Here is a 22,247-nt window from a genome sequence, read left to right on the forward strand (position 1 = left end):
AGTAGTATAGGAAAATGAAATACCGTGATTACCAAGAGATATTTTTGCCCTTTTTATGCTAATATTATTTGTAGGCGGAAAAGAAAGTCAACGGGGGGTTAATTGTGTCTTTGCAAATGAATAATAATCATAATAGGTGATGTGCGATACTTACACGCCAGCCGGCGACCCCATTCCCACCAATAAGCGATTCAATGCTGCCAAGATCTTTAGCCACTCGGATGTTGCTGCTGAGGAGCCATGGTAATTTTATTTACCCTTTCTTATTTATTTTTTTAACGGAGCACTCGTTAAAAATAGCAGAAAAATGGCATTCCTAACTATAGATGAAAAGGAAAAATCATGGACCACAAAAATACTGCTAGTTACTAATTAACACCATTCGAGTATCAACCGCCGGTCGGTCAGGCGGGGTTAGGTGGTCTCGTGTTTTGGGGTATTGGACTGTATGTTGTTGTTACATGCGAGGGGTTGGTGGGGTTGGTCCAAACTTCACCAAATCAAAAAGTCACCATTAGAAAAATGAGCATTTCAGTATCTGGCTCCTTTAAGTTGCTTGACCTTTGACCGGCTGTAATTTTGACTAGTCAACGTCTTGTGTTCATATGCAAATAATATATTGTTTTGGTTCCAATATGTTGTCTTGTCAATTTTGTTTAAATTTTAGCATTAATTATTTTAAATTGGTAGTTAAATTAAATTTTAATGAATATATATATATATAAACTATCTCATACAAAGCTTTTTAAAACGTAATTTTTTTTTCAAAGATAGATTTACAAATAAATAGTGATCAAACATAAACAATTTTATTAAAAAACGTCAAATTAAGTTTTATTAATTATGGAATGGACGAGGATTTAGTATAATATTTTAAAAAATTTCAAGAACTTTTGTGACCATATTCTTTGAGTAATTTAAATCATTATCCATCATTCTCTCGTAAACATATTATTTCTATATTCTTCGTAGGCAAATACATAATTATGGTGTCGGCATGTGCCCTGCTCTTTGGATAAGTACAAAGCTAACTCCTCCGTAGGGCCAATAATTAATTAAATTGTACATTTTGGCCCTTTGTGAATGTCATCATGGTATCTTGTCATATCATATTCCCAAATGGTGGAGTAGATAGGATCCTTTTAGATTGCTCTTTTATATTTTATGAACAAAGAATCACCTAATTTTCTACAAAGAAAGGACATAGATACAGTTCTTTCTTTCTATTTATTTTTTTTCTTTCTGATTTGTTTTTTTATATTGAATAGGTTTCGATGAGTTAGTGTATGGAAATAGCTTAAAAAGCAGCTATCTCTCTCTCTCTTTCTTTCTTTTTTGTTTTAGATCATTATTAAAATGCAAAATAATTTAAATCTATGAAGCTTGTAAGTCAAAACGATACATTTTATATGTAATTATTATATTGGGGGCCGGGTAGGTTTTCGTGCTTATAAATTATAGTAGAAACCTTTTGCCTTAGTGTTTATTATTATACTCTTATAACTAGTATATAATTAGGTGTTCAACTAATGTTGTATCTCTATCTTGTGCCTAACATTTGGGTTGGGTTAGTCAATAGACAAGTCAATGGGCGAAAGTTAGCTAACCTATTTCCTACTGTTTGAGATGTTGAATATAAATAAAAAGAACAAGTAAAAGCAAATAATATTCTATCATTCTCAGTTGTTTTATTTATTTATTTTGGTATATAGTTGTATTTATTTATTAAGCTGACAAAAAATGAATTAAATATATCAAGTTCATCCATAAATTATAAATCATTTTGTACAAAAAAAAAAAGAAAAAGTGAAAAAGGAAATGTTATATTGTTAATGAGACTATGGTAGGTGGATTACTCTCTTTTTTTGTCATTTCATGTCAGTAATGTCTTGAGAACTCATATTTACAGGCCAGAGTGGTTTTCAACTAGTTTGCATTCCTTATTTTATATTTTGGTATAAGGTAGAATAAATATAATATCTATTACCATCAAAAAATTATGTAATGGCGCTTTAGTTTAATTCCCACTCTATTTCCTTGTCTTTCCTATTGGAATCAGGTATGGGATTGAGCAAGAGTACACTCTCCTTCAGAAGGACGTTAAGTGGCCTCTTGGATGGCCTGTTGGAGGATTTCCAGGACCACAGGTACAAGATATCACACTGCACTCTTTGATTGATATCACGTTAACCGAACTGTCCAAGCCTTTGGTTTAGAGCCGTCGGAGCAGATCATCATCTGAAAAAACCAAGTTTTGTCATCAATGCAGGGCCCTTATTACTGTGGGGTAGGAGCTGACAAGTCCTTTGGCAGAGACATTGTGAACTCCCATTACAAGGCTTGCCTTTATGCTGGCATTAACATCAGTGGAATCAACGGGGAGGTGATGCCTGGTCAGGTGCGTTCTGTTCTTTGTTCTGATCCAGCTTCATTTGCCACTAGTTGATAACCTAGTTAAACAAAAAGGAAAACAATAGCATTAACAGTTGGAGAAAATTTTTTTTCAGATATTGCACTGTGAGTACCAAACTACAATTCTTTACTAAACAAATTGACAGCTAACTGAGCATAAAGGAGGAAGCTATATAGAAGACTTATAAAGGGAAACCAAAATCTTTTTCTCTATAACTCATTTCCCTCTCCAATTAACCCAATATCCATTTCTCTATAAGCAGTTTCTCTCTTCAAGCAATTCATTCTCTTTCTCCATGACCACCAAAAGAAGTGAAGAACTTTTAAGAAAACAACAAATGGGAGTAGTATTCCTAGCAATCTAACCCATTTCTCTTAAAGCTATTTCACTCTTGAGGCAATTGAATCCCTTCCTCTGTAAGCTGTTTCACTTTCCAAACAATTTTCCTCTATAAGCAACCAAAAAAAAAAAAGAAAGAATTGTAGTGAAAACAATGGAGGAACACGTGCCATTTTTCTCTCTAATAATCTAATCTCTTACTCCATGAATAGCCAAAAAAGAATGTTAGTGAAAACAAGAAAAGATAAATATGTGGCTCTTCAAGGAGTCAAGTATTAATGAATGAAATATTTATTGGTCTCATGCTTTGTGTAAACAGTGGGAATTTCAAGTAGGACCATGTGTTGGGATTCATGCGGGAGATCAATTGTGGATTGCCCGATACATTCTCGAGGTATGCTCCTGATTCTAGTGTATATTAGTTAGTGAATTTGCCTTTTAAGGAATTTTTATAACATCTTTAATTTGCTTGTTTAAACAGCGAATCACTGAAATTGCTGGAGTGGCTCTTTCTTTCGACCCCAAACCAATACCGGTTTGTTTTAATGCTGCAATCTGATACCTTTTCCCCTAAATTTGACCCCACTTTTCCCTTTGTTTTCGTTTAGCTATTGTTCCTGGTCTATTTCTTTACCATTTTCCCTCTTTGCAATGCTTTTCCATAATCAGGGTGACTGGAACGGTGCAGGGGCTCACACCAACTACAGGTAGATACTAGTAAAAGAAATGTGCTCTAAATTAGTTACGCATATATTCTCCTTTGACACACAAAGAGTGAATTAGTTGAAATAAAATTTTCTCTCAGCACAAAGTCCATGAGAAATGATGGCGGCATCCATGTGATCAAGAAGGCCATTGAGAAGCTCGGTTTGCGCCACAAGGAGCACATTGCTGCCTATGGAGAGGGTAACGAGAGACGCCTAACAGGTCGTCATGAGACTGCAGATATCAATTCGTTCTCTTGGGTAAGTTAGTAACAAGCTCAAAAGGCTTTGATTCTCCCATACGTTTCATCACTGCCATACGAATATATCTCCATTTTCTTATTACTAAATGAATATTTTGCTTGCGATGTCCAAATTCCAGGGCGTTGCAAACAGGGGAGCCTCCATCCGTGTTGGCCGTGACACTGAGAAGGCAGGAAAAGGTAAGCATTCGTTTGCGTTGTCGTGATTTCTCATTTCTTGAATTCCTCGTATTTAATATTCCCGGTCATGTATGTAATTTACAGGTTACTTCGAAGACAGAAGGCCCGCATCCAACATGGATCCCTACGTTGTGACATCAATGATCGCTGAAACCACCATTCTCTGGAAGCCTTAGAGGTGGAAACAGGTGCTTTGGAAGTTGAGAAGGAAACAGCTACATAAGATTAACAATCTATATCATAATCCTCTCATCTTCTTTGTTGGGCGAGTGGGTGAACTTGTTTTTGTTGCTTTGAATTGCTGGGATTGGCATTCAATGTGTTGTTCTGCTTTTAGTTAGTCATTTGCTTTCTGCTGATTGATCGAACAAACGACCTTATTGGTCTCTTAAATAAAAAAGGTAGTTGATTTGAATTATGGCATGATTGTGCTATCCATCATGGCAGCAGAGATGCTAGTTGGCCGTTGTACCAGGGTCATCGAGGATGGAAACTGGCTAATGAAATTGAAAGATGATCATAACAAGTAAATACAGCTAACGCAGCCAGATATCCGTCTACAACAATCTAATAATATGCTAACATGACGTAATCGGTTGCTTGAGCAGGTTAGGAACAGGATGACAGCCATAACGCTTGTGAATGATGCTGCCTAGATTTTGGGAGATATATTTGCAGAAGGAGAAAGTTTTTGTTGTCTAATTACAAATTGTCTTATGTCTGTGAAAATTAATAAATTAAAAAAATTTTGAAGACAAATCATGCAATATTGTGTGGACTTGGTGATATCATTTTAAGTTAGATGTGTAATTAATTCTAAAATAATTAATTTTGTTGATTAGCTTAAGATAAATATACACGATTTGTTCATTTCAGTTATAAGTAGTGCAACTTATGTTTAAATAAATTAAGATACTTTAAAGATAAAATTCATATTTGACTAATAAAAACTCATCTATTAATTACTCAATGTATCTTTAAATAAATAAGTAGTATAACTAATTGATACATGACATAAGAACATAAAAAATAAAAAAAAAACTGCTAACAACTCCTTCCCTACTTACATTTTCATAAAGGAAGAATATGTAGTAGAGGAGGATCCTCTAAAATATGTTTCATAGAGACACAGCATGCACTGTATTGACCAAATAAACAGCACAATAGTTGATCTTTCATAAGATATGAGGAATCTGTATAATCCAATCTTCTTGAATTAGCTTACAAGAATGACAAACCAAAGTGTTACTTTGGATGTGTTGTCATAACTAAATTTATTAAGAACTAAACTACCATAGTGGCATCAAGCTCATGCCCAACGATTTATACCAATGATGAGACCTTCTAAAGCGTTACACAATTTAGACGTTATTTCCAGTTTTGTCTTTATGAATATATTTCTTCTTGAATAATATTCAAAAAATACTTTGAGATATATTTAGGATTAGTTGCTAGGCCTGGTTTCAAATAAATATATTTATTTTTTAAAAAAATGTATGAAAGGAAATCAATTAACGGGTCGTAGCGAGAGGAGGGCCCGATTTAGTTACAAATCTTGGGCCTTAAAAGTCAACCCAAGGCGATGACCACGAGAAGAGAGAAGGCGGTTTGCGTTGTTGGCCCAGAAACCCTAGCCCTGTGATTAAAACCAACTTAAAAACAATCACTTAATCAAACCTACACACAGAAACACGACATCATATGACTTGAGTTGCTTCTGTCTTGCACTCGCTTCACCAGATCTTATCTCCGCTTCTCTCGTTTGTTCTAAACGCTCTTCTTGCACTTTCCTTCGCATATCTCGTTTTACCAATCCTTCTTTCTTCTCTCTGTTTCTGAGAAAGCCTGTTGCTGCCGAACATGTCCATTCAACAACAAACAACGCTTTAACTTTGGTAACATTAGCAAGAGGTTTGTTACTTATTTATTTGCGTGTCTTTGGCCATTTTCTTCTTTTTTTTTTTAATTTAATTTAGCTTTTCATTGGATAGAATTATACTATTGTTTTGGGAGTTGTGGTCATCTTTGTGCGTTTGGTTACGGGCAAAGTATCGAAAGAGAAGAGGAAATGAAAAATCTTTAACCTCACCTTAAGGTTTGAAAAGCTAACTTGTTCATTTTCCAAGCATTGGATTGCGAAACTGGATTTTCTAAGGAAACGACTTCTCCGACGGTTTCAGTTTTCCACGAAACGCCCATTTTCCCACAACTTAAGAGGTTCTTGATTTCGGTTAATTCTTGGGCATGTTTTTCGGAAAACATTTTCTTTTCTCTTTCCCCATTTCTTACGGAAACGAAGTGGCTTGCATTGAGAAAAAAAAAAGCAATGAATGGCTTCGAAATTTGATAGAAAATGTTGTTTTGATAGTGTTTCTTTTGAGATGACCGCTCTTTCCCTATATATCTTTTGTAGTTAATATATTACTTGCAAACCATATGAACTGATGGAAGCACACTTTGCAACACAGGTTTCAAGAATAACAGCTGGTTACAATGTATGCTAAGAGAATCTGGGGTAGAAGCCAGAGATGGGGTTTAGTGTTTCAACAGTGGAAACATGTAATTAGGCCACATTTCCAGGATCATGCGTGTTATCGATCTTTGAACAGCCCTTATGCAGTTGGGACTGGTTATCGGGATGGTAGTTTGATTAGAAAAAATCTTTCGAATTCATCTTATGCTCAATGTACTGCTTCTGCGTTTACATATACGGGATTTTATGGAAGGTCTGCTCCATGTTTTAGTAACCATCAGTTACGTGTGTATAGTTCCAAAGGTGATGGAAGGAATGCTAGTGAGGATAATTATAGACCCGTGAATGATGGGGTTAACTTTGATAAAGGAAAGACTTGGCAGGAAAAGGTTGGGGAGAATGTGAAGCCTTCTGATGCACATGCTCAGCTTGGGGAACAGGATCAAAGGGAATGGCTCAATAATGAAAAGCTTTCTATAGAGAGTAAGAAGAAGGAATCACCATTTTTGACCAGACGTGAGAAGTTTAAAAATGAGTTCTTGCGCAGGATTGTGCCTTGGGAGAAAATACATGTTTCTTGGGAAACATTTCCTTATTACATTCAGTAAATATTATTCACAGTATTTCTTGACTTTCCTTTTTTGCCTTTAGATTATCTTGTTATGCAGTTATTAATTTACTACAATTCTTTTTTGTCTTCTCTGCAGTGAGAATACCAAAAATATTTTGGTTGAATGTGTTGCTTCCCATTTGAAACATAAAAATTTAACTACTTCTTATGGTGCTCGATTGGCATCTTCAAGTGGGAGAATATTGCTTCAGAGTGTTCCAGGTATGCACCTGATATAATATATTTTTGCTTCAATATATTTTCCTTGTAGTCTTGTGTCCATGCTTTCCCTTTATTACTTAAAAATTATGTTGTGCGTTTTAATAAATTTAGTCTTGCCATCTGTAGGCACTGAACTTTATCGCGAGAGATTAGTTAGGGCGCTAGCACGAGAGTTACAAGTGCCATTTTTGGTGCTTGATAGCAGTGTTCTTGCTCCATTTGTAAGAGTTGAATGACTTGGAAATTCAACCTTTTGTTTGCCTTTTAATTATGCTCCCAAAATGGGTCTTTTAAATGTTCTTTTTTCTTCTAGGATTTTGGTGATGATTGCTCGTCTGAGTCTGAATCAGATGATGATAACCTGGAATCTGCAGTAGAGTGTACTTCAGAGTCCGAGATTGAGGATGAGAATGATGCAAGTAATGAGGAAGACTGGACAAGCACCAATGAGACAAGAACAGACTGTAGTGATGTGGATGAAGTGCAGGCAACTGCTGAAGCAGCCCTTAAGAAGCTTGTACCCTACAACCTTGAAGAGTTTGAGAAGGTATTTGTTCATGGAGGTGTTGTTCTTTGAGCTGAGAATGTAACTTACATATTTTGTCATACTCTTCTAGGAAAAGTTTCTTTAGAAAAATGCTTAGTAGGAAAGGGCATCATTATCTTAACTGAAAGTGTTTAGAGTGAGTAATGGGCTTAAAAGTTAAAAGTTGGGTGGGGTTCATGCTGTTAATATAATATGAGGGCATTTTTTGTGGTTTCATGATACCTTAAGAGGGTAAATGAAATTTTCTCACCATTATTTTTAGTTTTCTGTGTCCATTTATTTCATCTCTCTTGACGTGTTAAATGGGAGTAAGTAGTTGGTGAGGCTGCAGAGCTGAATAAAGCCACATATTATGTACTTTCTGAGATATTCTGTGACTAAAAGATGGGAGTATAGTAGTTAGTGAAAACTGCGAGCAATGTCCCCATGACAGAAAATTCTCAGAAAGTGGTGTGGGAGTAAGAAGGAATGTTTGAGTCTGTTCTGCAATGGGTTGAAAAGGATTCTTGCTCTTTAAGTTTGAACAAGTTGTATGCGACATAGGATTATCTTATCAGCAATAGATTATGTACTGTTAACTCCTCGATAGGTTAGTTTAAATCTCAGTTCTTTGTGTTATTATTATGTCTTACATGGAATTCCTGATTTCTTGTACATTTGTATTCAAAGGCTCTCTAAAACTTGTTGTACGATGGGGTTGAACTCTTGCTGATTTTGTTATTACATCTGTGGCAGAGGGTATCTGGAGAATCTGAGAGTTCCTCTGAATCTTCAAAGTCTGAGGCTGATGAATCTGCTGATAAATCCAAGTGGCTGCTTAAGAAAGGTAACTAATTTCTGGTGGCTATGTATGCAAGCGTGTTGGTTAAATATACATTCATTTGGAAGTTCAATGCATTTTAAAATGTCTATTCCTTAATAGCTAGTATTGTTTCCCCTCCTTATTGTTGTATTTAATTTAAACAAGAACATGTACGATTATCTGTCAGATGAGCTTTTTCTCTACATCTTCTTCCTTTATGTTTTCCTCTGAATTTATTTTTATGTGGATGTTGTATGTCTTTGACTGTGGAAACTTGTTGCTAAAAATAGAAAATACTTGTAGAATGCCATGGTCTGGTTTTCAGTAAGTCCTTCACTCAGGAAAGTCAAGAAAAAAAATAAAATTTCATGCCACTGATATGGTAAATGCTGCTAGGTTAACACATTCAGATATTCTTTTGTTAATTACTCAATCTTTTGAAATGGTATGTTTTCTGGCGGTTTCTTCACTCATTGGTTTGATACGTAGGATACGCTTTGTACTGAAAAACTGTCTTTTTTCCTTTGGCATGTATTAAGCAATGCTCTTGGTAATTGTTTCTTATTCTCCATCACACTTCTATCTACACAAGGTGTTTGTGAAAGTTAAAATTGGAAAAATATGTTGTGGTTGTTAGACTCTATTGGCATGTTCACAGGTATATTGGGGGGGGGGGGGGGGGGGGGGGGGGGGTGCATGAGTTGAATTTGCTTGAGACGTGGGTTTATCTGCCAAGGAAATTACTTATCAGAAGAGAGAGATAATATAAAGCAAAGATGAATGTTGTATTATTACCACCCCCCTCAAAAAAAAAAAAGAATGTGGTGATGGACAGTGATTTGAAAGTATCATCAGCTGTCTTTTAGTGTTGCTATGGAAATAAAATTTGATTTGTCAGTGCAGTGGTTGTGATGACTTTTACTTTTTACCTTTTCTTCCAACTGATTTTTGATTCTCTTTCAGGGGACCGGGTGAAGTATATTGGACCTGATGTGCAGATTGAAGCTGACAGAAAGTAAGTAATGTATTGGTATATCTGTATATTGTTTTGGTTTGTGGTATATTTAACCTGTTCTTCTATATGGTGATTTCACTCAAGATTCTGCTCTGCTCTAAGTTGTATCACTTTAACAATGTTTGATTTGTTAAAGAAATGAAAATGATGAATGTATAATGCCTGTCTGTGATTTTACTTTACGACATTTTATAACTTCAAATAGAAATGTTAAAGAAGAAGAAATGCAGTGACCATAGTTATGCTTTTTTGAAGCTCATTACGTTGGGGATGGATCTCTTGTCAATTTGGTGTTTATTTTTATCGTTTCTATTGTGCTTTCCTTTTGGTACAAACATTTATTATGGGTTCCAAATGATGGAGGGATTAGTGACCAGTTATCATCCATCTGCTGGTGAGATGCCTTATTGACTATTCTTTTTAAACGCCCTAGCTTTTTGAGACCGTGGGCTCTTCACTTTGGAGTATCAGGGCGTACCTGTTGGCTGTTTCTGTTTGTTGAAATCAAATGGTTTGGGCTACTAGATAGTTGAATATAATGATCTGTAACAACAATGCTGCTAGGAGGGTCATAGCTGTTGTCTGCCTCCTAGAAACCCCCACCCTTAAATTCTTCCTCTCCATGAACTTTGACTTCACCCTCAAATGATATTGACATATATATACATCACAGGATCATATTGGGGAAGATACCAACATCTGATGGTCCAACTAATGTTTATACAAGTATTCGACGCAGGTGGGTTGGTAAGTCATCCTGATGTATAGAAGAAGAACTATCAAACCTATTGTTCTTTGGGTGTTCTTGAAAATGCATTTTGTAATGATGGTTCCTTTTCATTAAGGATCCTATGGGTTCCTTAGTTTTCTTCCAAAATTTACTCCCGTGAGCGAATGATGCATAGTAATTTTCTTGGTGGGTAGATAAAATTTGCTAACCAAGAAAGATGTGAGTCTTTATAAGATTAGAAGCTTAGAAAGATTTCAGTGATACTTTCCTTTGACTTTACTTTCTGTTCAGTTATTTTGAACTCACGAATTGATTTTGTCCTTTCAGTAGTGGTACTTTTTTTTTTTAATTATCGCGAGTAGTAACTATGGTTGTCAACTATGCTGGTTTCAAATGTTCAATATGCTTCCCATCGTGCTGGTCATTTTCCTTCCCTTTTTCTCCTGAATTCCTTCTTACTTAGGATGGGTTCAAATTATCAACTTCAGATTCTTGTGTCGTTACTGTTTTGCCTGGTAGGATGGAGAAGTGGGAGGATGGCAGGAAGTGGGTAGAAAATTGGAAAGAAAATAATTTTCACTGGTGCTTGGTAGGAAGAAAAATGAGCGAAAGGAAATAGGAGAAATGGCCTTTCCTTGTGCACAAAAACAAATCATTCCAATTTGGAAAGATTGGATGAGAGAAAATGAAAGAGGTGTCAGTCAGGTTTTGTAAATTTACAAGACTATCCATCTCTTTTTTAGATTTTAGCTTTTTATCTCCACTTGCATAGGTTATAATGTTAAAATAATGTGATTTTCATTTTCTTTCGTTCCACTTTTCAACTCTACCAAGCAATAGATTAAAAGGAAAATCATATTCTCCATTTTTCTATCTTTCCTACCCTGCTCACCTGTGTGTAAAAGTAACATGCTTTCTATCTTTTCACCTTTCTCCGATACCAATATTCTATCTTCCCATTTTCCTATCCTCCCTACCAAGCAGAGCTGAAGAGCCACCAATCTAAGTCATTGTAATATTAGTGTCGGCACTGGATAGGTTGACTTGGCTTCTTAGTTTTGGCTGTCTTAACAGTTACAGGTATAATGAATTCATTGACTGTTGCATTGTGCTTGGAAATGGATCATGGGTTTAGAAAAAGGGAACTCCAAAAAGTTTTGGAGTAGAATGTGGCTGCAGATTTTTTTCCCTTTTAGAGAAACAACTATAATGGAAAAGATGATGCAAACAGTATCTCCATGGAAATTTTGATAATGTGGACATTCTTTTGTTGGAATCCTTGTGTTCTTTCTCTAAGAGTATGACATGCCAATTGTTTAATAGATATTATTGGCTGCATATAAGAAAATAGTCTTTTGCTTATTTTTATTATTATTATTAATATATTAGAGAGAGAGAGAGAGAGTTTTTTAAATGCAAATCACCTCTTTGATACATTCCCAATTTTTCTTTCTTTTACTTGATCAAGTGAGTTAAGGGACGGTATTTTTCTTTATTACTTGCAGATCCAGTTATGCCTGCTGGTTTTAGAAATGTTAGCCCTTTCAGGGACATTTAATCTGGTTACATACAACTTGAATGCTTTGGATTTTCTAGAATAGACGGGTGGATAATTATGGAGGGTAGGAGTAGAATGTGATGATATAGATTCTGTATTTCTAACAATTGTGGATTATAAATGGCAGGGTTATTTTTCTGTTTCAAGTTTTAAGCATGTTATTGGCAAAGAAGAAAACTAATTAATAGGTTGGGAATTTCCTAATCATGCAATTTAGGAATGGATAACTGGACATACCCGTATATTTAGAAAATAATATCTCTTTAAGAAGGTGCCATTTTGATGTTTCAAATTGCTACTTTGGCTACACAATATGATTGAATATCTGGTACTAATATCTTAATGTGATCAGCATTATGTGTGAATCCTTATTTCAAATTATCCAGAACCATTTGGATACAATCCTGTATAAGTATCTGAATGTGACTTAATGTGATCAGCATTATGTGTGAATCCTTATGTCAAATTATCCAGAACCATTTGGATACATCCTGTATTAGTATCTGAATGTGACTTACATCTTATTCAGGTCCAGAGGTCCTTGCAGCAAATTATCTTAAACCTAGAGTTCTGTGGAATTGCTTTTAGCTGTTATGTATTTGAATTGTCATTTTACTAACTGCAATGCATTTTCTGTGTTTATGGTTCTTTATTCTAGCCTGGGGTTCTTTTCTTTTTCTAAAGAAAAAACTATTGATAGTTGAGGTTCTAATGAAGCTTGAACTTCTCTCTGGAAGGATTTAGGCTTCAAGTTATAGCCATATATTTTTATTTTTAATGTCCTAATTTTAATATACTTGTAGCATTTTTAACTAATCTGTGATGTATGCAGACCCTTATCTAGCGGTCAACGTGGGGAGGTATATGAGGTGGATGGAGACAGAGTTGCTGTCATTTTGGACATTTGTAGCAATAACAAAGCAAAAGGAGAAGAAAAGGATGAGAAATCCACAAAGAATTCTGCAAGCCCACCAGTTTATTGGATAGATGGTATGCATCTTACTTCATTAGGGATTATATTTTTGGGTTTCAATCTAAATCATCTTTTCAACCTCGCTATTTACCATGAGTCTTCATAATGCTATTCTTGCCTCAGTGTTTCCTGTTACTAAAACTCAGTTTACTAAGAGCTTGTTTAAAAATAAGAAGCTTTTGAAGTTCTCAACCAGAATCTGTTAAACCTAATCTACTGTTTGTGGTAGAAGAAATATTGGATTATAGCAAACTTAACATGAATGTTCACATTATTGTGCCACTTGCGCTGATATTTTCTTTTGTTGTTGATAAGCACTGAATTGTTTAAAGTAGGCAAGATATTCTTGAAAATCATACATCCTGATGGAATAGCTATTTGATTATTTCGAATGTTTTTTTTCATTGACCTTAGTTTCTTAGGAAATGTTTTATATAAGTTGTTGAGATGCCACAACTATTTTTCAACTTTTCTATTGGCTAGTTGTATGAAAGGGATATTTTTTCTTCTTGTCTAGGCTTGATATCCTCTGCATACGATGCTTTATTTTCTATGAACTTGTTTTTTGCCTTTGAGACGTCAAAATATTCGGTTACATTTGTTAGATATTATATTATGGGAGAATTGTGTTTGGTTTATAATGATCTATTTTATTTTTTTGCATGTGCTTTCTGTTTGTTCAAATCTGATTCTGTTAGTGTCAGCAATGTGTTGTTCATCTAAAGTTAAATAAACTGACAACTTGTTAACAGTTAAGGACATTGAGCATGATCGTGATACTCAGGCAGAGGACTGCTACATTGCCATGGAAGCTTTATGCGAGGTAAAATTTTCAGATAGGTTGTTCTGCCATTTTGCTGTAGAATCTAATAACATGAGTGATTCAAGTGAAGAAAAGAAAAACTCTACTATAACATCAGTGCTTCAAATTCTTTATTTCTGTTTTCCCCAAAGTCCATTACTCTTGGTTTTAGAGGTTGTATTTTTACCTCCAGTAAGTTAAAACTAATGTGTGGTAGCCAACAAAACTACAACCTTTTGGGCTGCCTCAGATAAACTTCAATGCCTGATTGTGTCCTGGAGGGGCCTTTGGTATTATCCATAACACTTATTGTATTCTTTTGGGCTCCTAGTGTTCCTTTATTGCCTGTTTGGGAGCTTGTATTTGGTGAGTGGGATTTGGATTTTAAAATTCAAATTCACTTTTTGGCAGTGGTTTTAAAAAACTGAATTTGGATTTTGAGGTAAACACACGAGGAATTTTTAAAGTTCAAATTTGGATTTCATATTACTTTTTAAAGTAGGATTTGTCAAATTCTAGCTGTTTAACGTTCTCTCCCTTCTTTAAATTTGAAGTTTTGAATTTTGAATCCTAAATTTAACCAAGCAAAGGTAAAATTCACGAGTTCCAAATAAAGATTTGAAATCTAAAAACTTGAAATAAAAAATCCAAAGTTAAGTTCTCAAAAGCAACCTTAAAGAATTCTACCACTTTCTGCTTCCAGATACCATATATTGAATATTTGAAGCTTCTGATGTTTTCTAGTCTACAAGTAAATCTGTGTCTTGACCTATTAATTGAGTCTTAAGCTGGAACTCCTTAATGAATGCTTTGGCCTTCTTTTCAGGTTTTGCATTCCATGCAACCTCTTATTGTATATTTTCAAGATTCTTCACAGTGGTTGTCTAGGGCGGTTCCCAAGTCAAATCGTAAGGAGTTTGTCTGCAGGGTTCGAGAAATGTTTGACAACTTATCAGGTCCTGTTGTTTTGATTTGCGGGCAGAACAAAGTTGAAACAGGGTCAAAGGAGAAAGAGAAATTTGTAAGTTTTGAGAGCTGAATATCTGAAGCTCTATGTAGTTTGTTTGTATTTTAACATATTCAAACACAAATTGCATGTACTCACATAAAAGCACACTCTACCTCATAAGAGTTGCTTGTGTTTATTTAAAACTTTTACTTTTTAATTATTGGCATTAACTTTTTCCATATTTTCTGTCTTTAATTGCTCTACAATCTTTAACAGACGATGATACTCCCAAATTTTGGTCGCCTTGCAAAACTGGTAATACTTGCTAACTTTATTGTAATGCATTTGGCATGGAATGCATCTTTCTATTCAAGTGTTTTTTTATTTTTGAAAATTTTCTATTCTATTCAAGTGTTGACCCTGTAGATTCATCTTGGTTGGGTTTTTTAAATTTATTAACTATTGTTAACTTACATGAGTAGGTCTTTTTAATTTCTCTGTAGGATGTAATTATATTCCTAATAGAAGCTTCTGCAATACGTCTGCTATATAATATTAACAGGTTTTGAGGGAAATATTTTTGCACTTCTGGTATGTTGCCATTCTGTTGATTCTTGGTTAGGGTTGTTCTTTCTTTATTTAATCAAACTCAATCAATTCACAACTTACTAAACTTCAATTCCTTGCAACAAAACTTATATCTAGGTGATTCAAGTGCTCATCACATAGCATTTTTATTTTTACCCTTTTCTAATCTTTGAGTCCTTGCAAGAAAACTATGTCTTGGCTATTTAAATGCTCAATGCCTTGCTGCTGGAGAATGTTAGGCGGGGATCTGACAATCTCTAGGTCTTCACTTCAGATGTGTTCTCTGTAGGCATGGTTATGGCTTGAGGAATGATTTTTTCCTCATGCAAGCTGTTTCTTTTGCTTAGGGCAGGGCTTTATTGAAGAATCGACTGCTTGTTGTTTGTGTTATTTAAATCTGAAAGAGGAGGTTCTTGTATTTGCCTTTTCATGTTTATGGTTTGTAAAGTGTTGTCGTGGTTATCCTTGTGGTTGTGGGCTCTTTATTACCTTGGAATTCAAGCTCTCTCTCTCAGCAATCTTTTAACATTAGTTGCTTGTATTTTGCAGCCTCTCCCTTTGAAGCGCCTTACTGAGGGACTTAAAGTGACCAAGAGGTCGGATGATGATGAACTATATAGGCTTTTCGCTAATGTTTTGTGTATACATCCTCCTAAGGTAATTTCTTTTGCAAAAGGGAAGAAACTTAAGAATATGCTTAGTTATCAAGACGTCTTTGTCTCTGTCTCTCTCTTTAAATCTGTTTCTACTTCTCCCAGGAGGAAGATCTTCTTAGAATATTTAATAAACAACTTGACGAGGACCGGCGAATTGTGATATCAAGAAGCAATGTAAATGAATTGCATAAGGTATGCAGTCAGTTTCAATTGGATTATTGGCAGCTTTTCTAGTCAATTTTACGTTTAAAAGAATTGAACTTGATTTCAGTTGTGGAGTGCAAATGAATGTGAGAGGTACTTTTAATATCATTGAAACATTTTGTTTTTTGTGGGAATCTTAATGCTGAAGCAATTGTCTTGCAGGTTCTTGAAGAAAATGAGCTGTCATGTTTGGACCTATTGCATGCAAATACTGATGGTGTGATACTGACAAAGCGGAGTAAGGATTTAAATGAATTTTCTTTCAGCATCTTTTACTTTAATCAAATTGTTGTAAATTTAATTTATAATTTTCTCCTTTTCTTTCCCTGACCTAAAAATAATAAAGAATGCTGACTGTCCATATTCTTGTACGCCCAAGTTATTTGGTCGAGTCTTGGTGCAGTACGAGTCAATTTGACCTCTAAAACTGAGTTGATTTATTTTAACTGTTGATATCTGATGCTTATTGTTGGCATTCCCAATTTTGCCCTTGTGGTTGCAATAATAAATGCCATCAACTGTAATTGCTATTTCCATGTAAAATTAAGAAGCCGAAAATTTCACTATTCTATATGCTAGTTCAATTTTGGGCTTGACTTCTGCTGGATTACTGTCATACCACTTTGTTGTCTGTAGCAAATGAGATTGATTCTTTTTCCTTGTATTATAAATCAGTTTGGTACTGATTTCCCCCCCAAACTTTGTTGGCAGAAGCTGAGAAGGTTGTTGGTTGGGCTAAAAATCATTACTTATCATCTTGCACACTCCCTTCCATAAGAGGGGAAAGATTATGTCTGCCTCGTGAAAGGTATGTCTCTATAAACAGATAAATATGTGCATGCATGATAGTGACAATGTGAATGTATGCCCTGTATATGTAAAAGGCTTCCACTGCATTATTTTTACTGCTCTTCCTTTCATGTGAAGCCTCGAAATTGCAGTTTTGAGGTTGAAGGAGCAAGAAACAATATCTCGAAAGCCTGCACAAAACTTGAAGGCATGAATTTCATTCCCATTGTTCATAAAGAGATAGTGAAACTTGAATGTGACATCAATGCTGAGTTTACTTCATGTAAATTTTGTAGAACCTTGCAAAGGATGACTATGAAAGCAACTTTGTTTCAGCAGTGGTACCACCTGGTGAAGTTGGTGTCAAATTTGATGATATAGGTGCTCTTGAAGATGTGAAGAAGGCATTGAATGAACTTGTCATTCTTCCAATGAGGAGGCCAGAACTTTTTTCTCATGGAAATTTATTGAGGGTATTTGACCTGTTTTTTGTTCTGTTGATTTTAATGGAGATTAGATAAGTTCTCTGTATGTGATTTTTTGAAGCTTTTTTCAGCCTTGCAAAGGGATATTACTTTTTGGTCCTCCTGGAACTGGGAAAACCCTTCTTGCTAAGGCACTGGCAACAGAAGCAGGAGCAAACTTTATCAGCATAACTGGTTCAACTCTTACATCGAAGGTATGCAGAAAAATTAATGTTATCATCTCAGTTATATTCATTACCTGTTTCATTTTGTAGACCCCGCATTTGTTGTTTGGCACTGTGTTTTGCAGCATTATTGTTTACCTGTTTCATCAATTTTATATTTCCAAGTCAATAATAATTCTGTGATTGAGGCGAATCTTGCCTAAGTTTGAATAGCCAATGATTAGAATTTTTTTTTATTGAGAAGCAAATTATTAGAATATTTACCCAACTTTTGGGTTTGAACTAGATGAACATTTTCTGGGTTTTTATGCTAGGCGGTGCAATTTTTATTTGTAGGATGTCAGGTGTTCTCACTTTGTTTTGTCTCAATGTCTCTTCTTTAAACTCTTATTCCGTATCTTCATTTTCTTTTTTATAATTTTTTATGTTGAATTACTTAATTATAGTTTAATATTAAGATTGAAAGTTTAGGGATAAATGAGGATCTGCTTGTTCTGTTTAGAGTAATGATACTACCTATAGTGGGATGTCAATTGGACAAACCATCTATTTGCTAACTTTATACATCAAGGCCAACAAAAGGAAGAACAAAAATGAAGATTACAAAGATAGAGGAAGAAGAAAAGTCTCTTCTAATTTATTGTGAAGGTTATTTGTTTCTGTTTGCATTGAAAATAATTAAAATTCTGATATTACATTTTCCTTCTTCACAGTGGTTTGGAGATGCTGAAAAGCTTACCAAGGCCCTCTTCTCCTTTGCTAGCAAGCTGGCACCAGTCATTATATTTGTTGACGAGGTGAGTTCCTCTTGCAAAAATTTGTTTAGCACTAAGGTGTCCCAAACTTTATTATTACAACTGTTTCCAGACAGACTCAATGGTTGGATGAACTGAATCTGAAGTGAAGATTTTCATTCCTAATATGAACTTTTTTGTTTCTAAAGAGAGAACCAGTATTCTTTCTTTTAACAAATGGCGCAATTCCTGCAAGGTCTTCTATCCTATAAGATAAATGGCAGAAAGAAAATGAAGAAAGAGACAATGATACACTCCATCCTATAAGATATATGAGGCATAGAAATTCTTGCAAAAAATTGTAGAAATTTTCTAAGGAGAATAAACCTCACGGGAAGGTATTGATTGAACGGGGCACACTGAATGAGCCTCATGAAAATCCTAGTGAAATACCATATTGTCGATTATTTCTTGCAACATGTAATACTTCACAAGTTATAACATGAACAACGTGCCTTTTTGTTTTTTGGATGCATACACACGAATACCATTTTAGGGCTTTTAAGAGGTTTTTTTTGGATGCATACACATGAATACCATGTTAGGGCTTTCAAGTTAAATTTAATTTTTCTAAGATTTTTGAACCATTTTCCATGATGTTTGGATAAATTTTTGGGAATGAATTTTGCATAACAGGTTGATAGTTTGCTGGGTGCTCGTGGTGGTTCTTTTGAGCATGAAGCAACTAGGAGAATGAGAAATGAGTTCATGGCAGCTTGGGATGGATTAAGGTCAAAAGATAGCCAGAGAATTCTCGTCCTTGGTGCCACAAATAGGCCATTTGATCTTGATGATGCTGTTATTCGCCGCTTGCCAAGAAGGTATATCTGATATTCATGAGGTTCTGCGAGCAAGTTCCTCTTACTTATTTGCTAAAGGTAATGGTAGTATCCAGTATTGCTTATGGAGTCATGTTGGGTGGCAATTTAGGATATATGTTGACCTACCAGATGCTGGAAACCGTATGAAGATACTGAAAATATTTCTTGCACAAGAGAATTTAGGACCCAACTTCTCATTCGACGAGCTTGCAAATGCTACTGAGGGGTATTCTGGTAGTGATCTGAAGGTAGAGCACTGTTTTTAGTCAGTTGAAATGTTGAATAGCCTACTCAGCCTTCGAACACTGTTTTTAGTCGTTTGAAGTGTTGAATATCCTCCTCATATTTCTTAATAATTTGAATTGCAGAACCTATGTATAGCTGCAGCATACAGGCCAGTGCAAGAACTTCTAGCAGAAGAAAAGAAGGTACCTGTTTGTGCACTTAAATGATGTATTGATGGTGCTTTGTAGGGCAATAGTCTGATTCTATGCTTATGCTTTTCTTTTGATTTGGATAATGTCTCTTATCTTTCTTATGCTTGTGCACCTCCTGCATTTTCTTTAACCATCTTTTATAGCATTCCCCTAGAAACTCAACACTATTCTTCTGCACTATGTTTTATGACAGATCCTTGTAAGTCCCTTTAGTTACATAAGTGCCGTGAATGTGAAAATACAAAGGGTTTGTTTGCTATGTAGAAAATAAAATTTTACTATTTGACCCTTATGATGATATTTTGTCACTTAATTTCCAGGGTGGCAAAAATGATGCAGCTGCCCTATTAAGGGCCCTTAATGTGGATGACTTCATTCAGTCAAAAACTAAGGTAGTGTATTAATACATTTATTTTGATTCTGTTCCCTTCTTTAATATGAAATGCGAAACTGTACTTGTAAGTTGTATGGCCTAAAGCCATGTACAATTTCCCCAGTTGAACACAATATATGAAAGTTCTTCAGTACAGAGTAGAGATTAATGATCCTCCTATTCACTCTTTGAGTTTCATTCCAAATTGTCAGCTTTCCCAAGTAAAGCAATGTTCTTAACCGTTGTGACCTGTCTGATGGGGTGCATTCAGGTTGTTTCTGGGTTTTTTTTTTGTGGCTCAAGAATCCTTACTGTTGTTGATCCCTTGTTTATTTTCTCCAGTGGTTAACTTGCCCACGCATAAGCTGTCTGATGAGACCCAACTCTTTTCTTACTGGATAGTTACAGTTATTCTGTTAACGTGACAATCTTTTGTAACAAATTGTTTATTACATCCAGTCTGATATATAAAGTTGATGCATGATTCTCTTGTAACAGGTGGGTCCATCTGTCGCTTATGATGCTACGAGTATGAATGAGCTGAGAAAATGGAATGAACAGTATGGAGAAGGTGGAAGCAGAAGGAAGTCACCTTTTGGTTTCTGAAACAAATTTTGCAGAGTTAATGATTTAATTCTTTATACCGGGGCACTGTGGCAGTGCATCCATTAGAGGAAATCCCTCTTTTTCATCCAGTTTGAGCGGGTGAGAGAAGGGCCTTTGGCATAATGCCTGCGAGGCCAATGTGTGGTGTCATTTAACTGAGGTGGTCAATGGAGATGGGGGGGATGTCGGAGATCCTACAGAATAATTTTACCTAGGCTCACAGGCTTGTAGCCCCATGTATATGATTCTTGCTAGCATGGAAATGTTATAAAATTTTAATTATTATACTTGTTAAAACTGGGCTCTTCCTTTTATGTTATTTCAATGTGAAGGAGCAAGAATTCGCCATACAGTAAGTTATATGATTTGAACTAACAAGGTTGTTCAATCAGAAATGAGAGGGTCAGAGACTCACCCCCTTGTCTTAAAATCATAATTTTCGAATTTCTTCTACTTTTTTTACATGCATTATAAAAGAATTACTACTAGTATTAGCAACAATGGTGGCTGTAATTATTATTATTATTACTAGTGTTCGACCTTCATTGTGCATGGGTGGGTCAATTTTTTTACACCAATAAAATTACAGGTATAGAATTATGGATCAGGATACATTAGATTATCTATCATCTATGTTTGATACATGAATGCGTTTCTTGTTTGCAGTATGTACACGAAATGTTTGTAAATCATATCTGAAAACAATTATAAACTTAATTCATTTAGACTATGTTTGATATCTCTATCGTTCATAACCAGAATAATTACAAAATAATAAATCATAAACCTAACAACTACGCTATATTAACTCATAACATTATTTAATCAGGATAATATTTCTTTTCTTTTGATTTAACACCTAAAATTGAAAATTGTTCCACATACATCAACCCGCATTGCAGTTTAATAATCTAATTTTCACCAACTTTTTATCAATACATTAATTTTTTTATTCAATAAATATTATTAAAGTTGTAAAAATATCAAATACAAGAACTCCAAAACAAATATAAATTTCAAATATATATATAAAATTCCAATACTATTGTACACCAATTTACCATAAAAATCAAGACTAAGGAGTCTATCAATACAATAAATTTTGTTAATTCAACAATCAAATCGAACTTTAATAAAATACTAAATATAAGAACTCCAAAATAAATGCAAATTTTAATATTAAAAAAAAACCAACGACCCAACCCTAATTTACTAAAAAAATTGACATAAAAATTATTCTTGTGAAAATGAAGGCCCAATGGACCTATAACAACTAAAGACTAACAAACTTAACAGATACAAATATACAAAAAACCCAAATAAAAATGTCTAAAATAAACTGAATATATTTAATAATAATCCTCCATAAAAACCAAAAAAAAAACCAAATAAAAAAAATATAGATAGATAATTATTTATTATTAAAAAAGTAAAAAAAAAAAAAGTGGGGGTGGGGTGGTCTCCAAAGAGGATATTGGGCGCCATGGGGGGCATGCCCCTTCAGGAATAACATTTTAGATAACGTAGAAGGATATAGATAATTGCTTTGAAAGGCAATTTTCACCCCCAGATGAAGGAAACATTCCGATTAGACTTTGTATGAGGAAAATGACAGTGGGCAGGCATCCCGAAAAAGCATACAGCCAAGTCTGAGCTGGCGCACGCTCACCTCACCTCGATAAGCCTCTCCAATCCCATTCCCCATATTTCCTTACCATAACAAACAAAATTTACTGATCATTCAATTAAT

The 22,247-nt window shown here is 34.8% G+C and overlaps 2 protein-coding genes across 3 annotated transcripts in view; both read left to right on the forward strand.

Moving 5' to 3' along the window:
- LOC110410012 (glutamine synthetase cytosolic isozyme 1-like) overlaps window positions 1–4,317 on the forward strand; it is a 5,171-nt gene extending 854 nt beyond the window's left edge. The window contains exons 5-13 of the mRNA XM_021419575.1: window positions 137–243; window positions 2,060–2,147; window positions 2,270–2,398; window positions 3,072–3,146; window positions 3,234–3,287; window positions 3,422–3,459; window positions 3,558–3,717; window positions 3,839–3,899; window positions 3,984–4,317. Of these exons, the coding sequence (XP_021275250.1) occupies window positions 137–243; window positions 2,060–2,147; window positions 2,270–2,398; window positions 3,072–3,146; window positions 3,234–3,287; window positions 3,422–3,459; window positions 3,558–3,717; window positions 3,839–3,899; window positions 3,984–4,075 (804 nt within the window). The 3' untranslated portion in view covers window positions 4,076–4,317. The remainder of the gene's footprint in view (window positions 1–136; window positions 244–2,059; window positions 2,148–2,269; window positions 2,399–3,071; window positions 3,147–3,233; window positions 3,288–3,421; window positions 3,460–3,557; window positions 3,718–3,838; window positions 3,900–3,983) is intronic.
- A 1,270-nt stretch (window positions 4,318–5,587) lies between these two features.
- On the forward strand, window positions 5,588–20,845 carry LOC110419073 (uncharacterized). 2 transcript variants are annotated; one of them, XM_021431954.1, is made up of 25 exons: window positions 5,588–5,810; window positions 6,368–6,976; window positions 7,080–7,204; window positions 7,331–7,425; window positions 7,518–7,751; window positions 8,487–8,577; window positions 9,517–9,568; window positions 10,242–10,307; window positions 12,689–12,846; window positions 13,582–13,652; window positions 14,458–14,652; window positions 14,857–14,895; window positions 15,718–15,825; window positions 15,927–16,016; window positions 16,191–16,266; window positions 16,740–16,836; window positions 16,956–17,025; window positions 17,114–17,290; window positions 17,374–17,496; window positions 18,180–18,263; window positions 18,897–19,081; window positions 19,191–19,329; window positions 19,450–19,509; window positions 19,839–19,910; window positions 20,390–20,845. In XM_021431954.1, exons 2-25 carry the CDS (start codon window positions 6,393–6,395, stop codon window positions 20,495–20,497), a joined length of 3,099 nt encoding a protein of 1,032 aa, XP_021287629.1. In that variant the 5' UTR covers window positions 5,588–5,810; window positions 6,368–6,392; the 3' UTR covers window positions 20,498–20,845. The 2 variants fall into 2 exon arrangements, with proteins under 2 accessions (XP_021287629.1, XP_021287638.1); XM_021431963.1 differs by lacking the exon at window positions 10,242–10,307.
- Window positions 20,846–22,247: the final 1,402 nt, after the last annotated feature.

The sequence above is a fragment of the Theobroma umbraticum genome, unplaced genomic scaffold (assembly GCF_002168275.2).
Source record: "Theobroma umbraticum cultivar Fairchild unplaced genomic scaffold, ASM216827v3 scaffold_30.0, whole genome shotgun sequence".
Classification (NCBI taxonomy): Eukaryota; Viridiplantae; Streptophyta; class Magnoliopsida; order Malvales; family Malvaceae; genus Theobroma; species Theobroma umbraticum.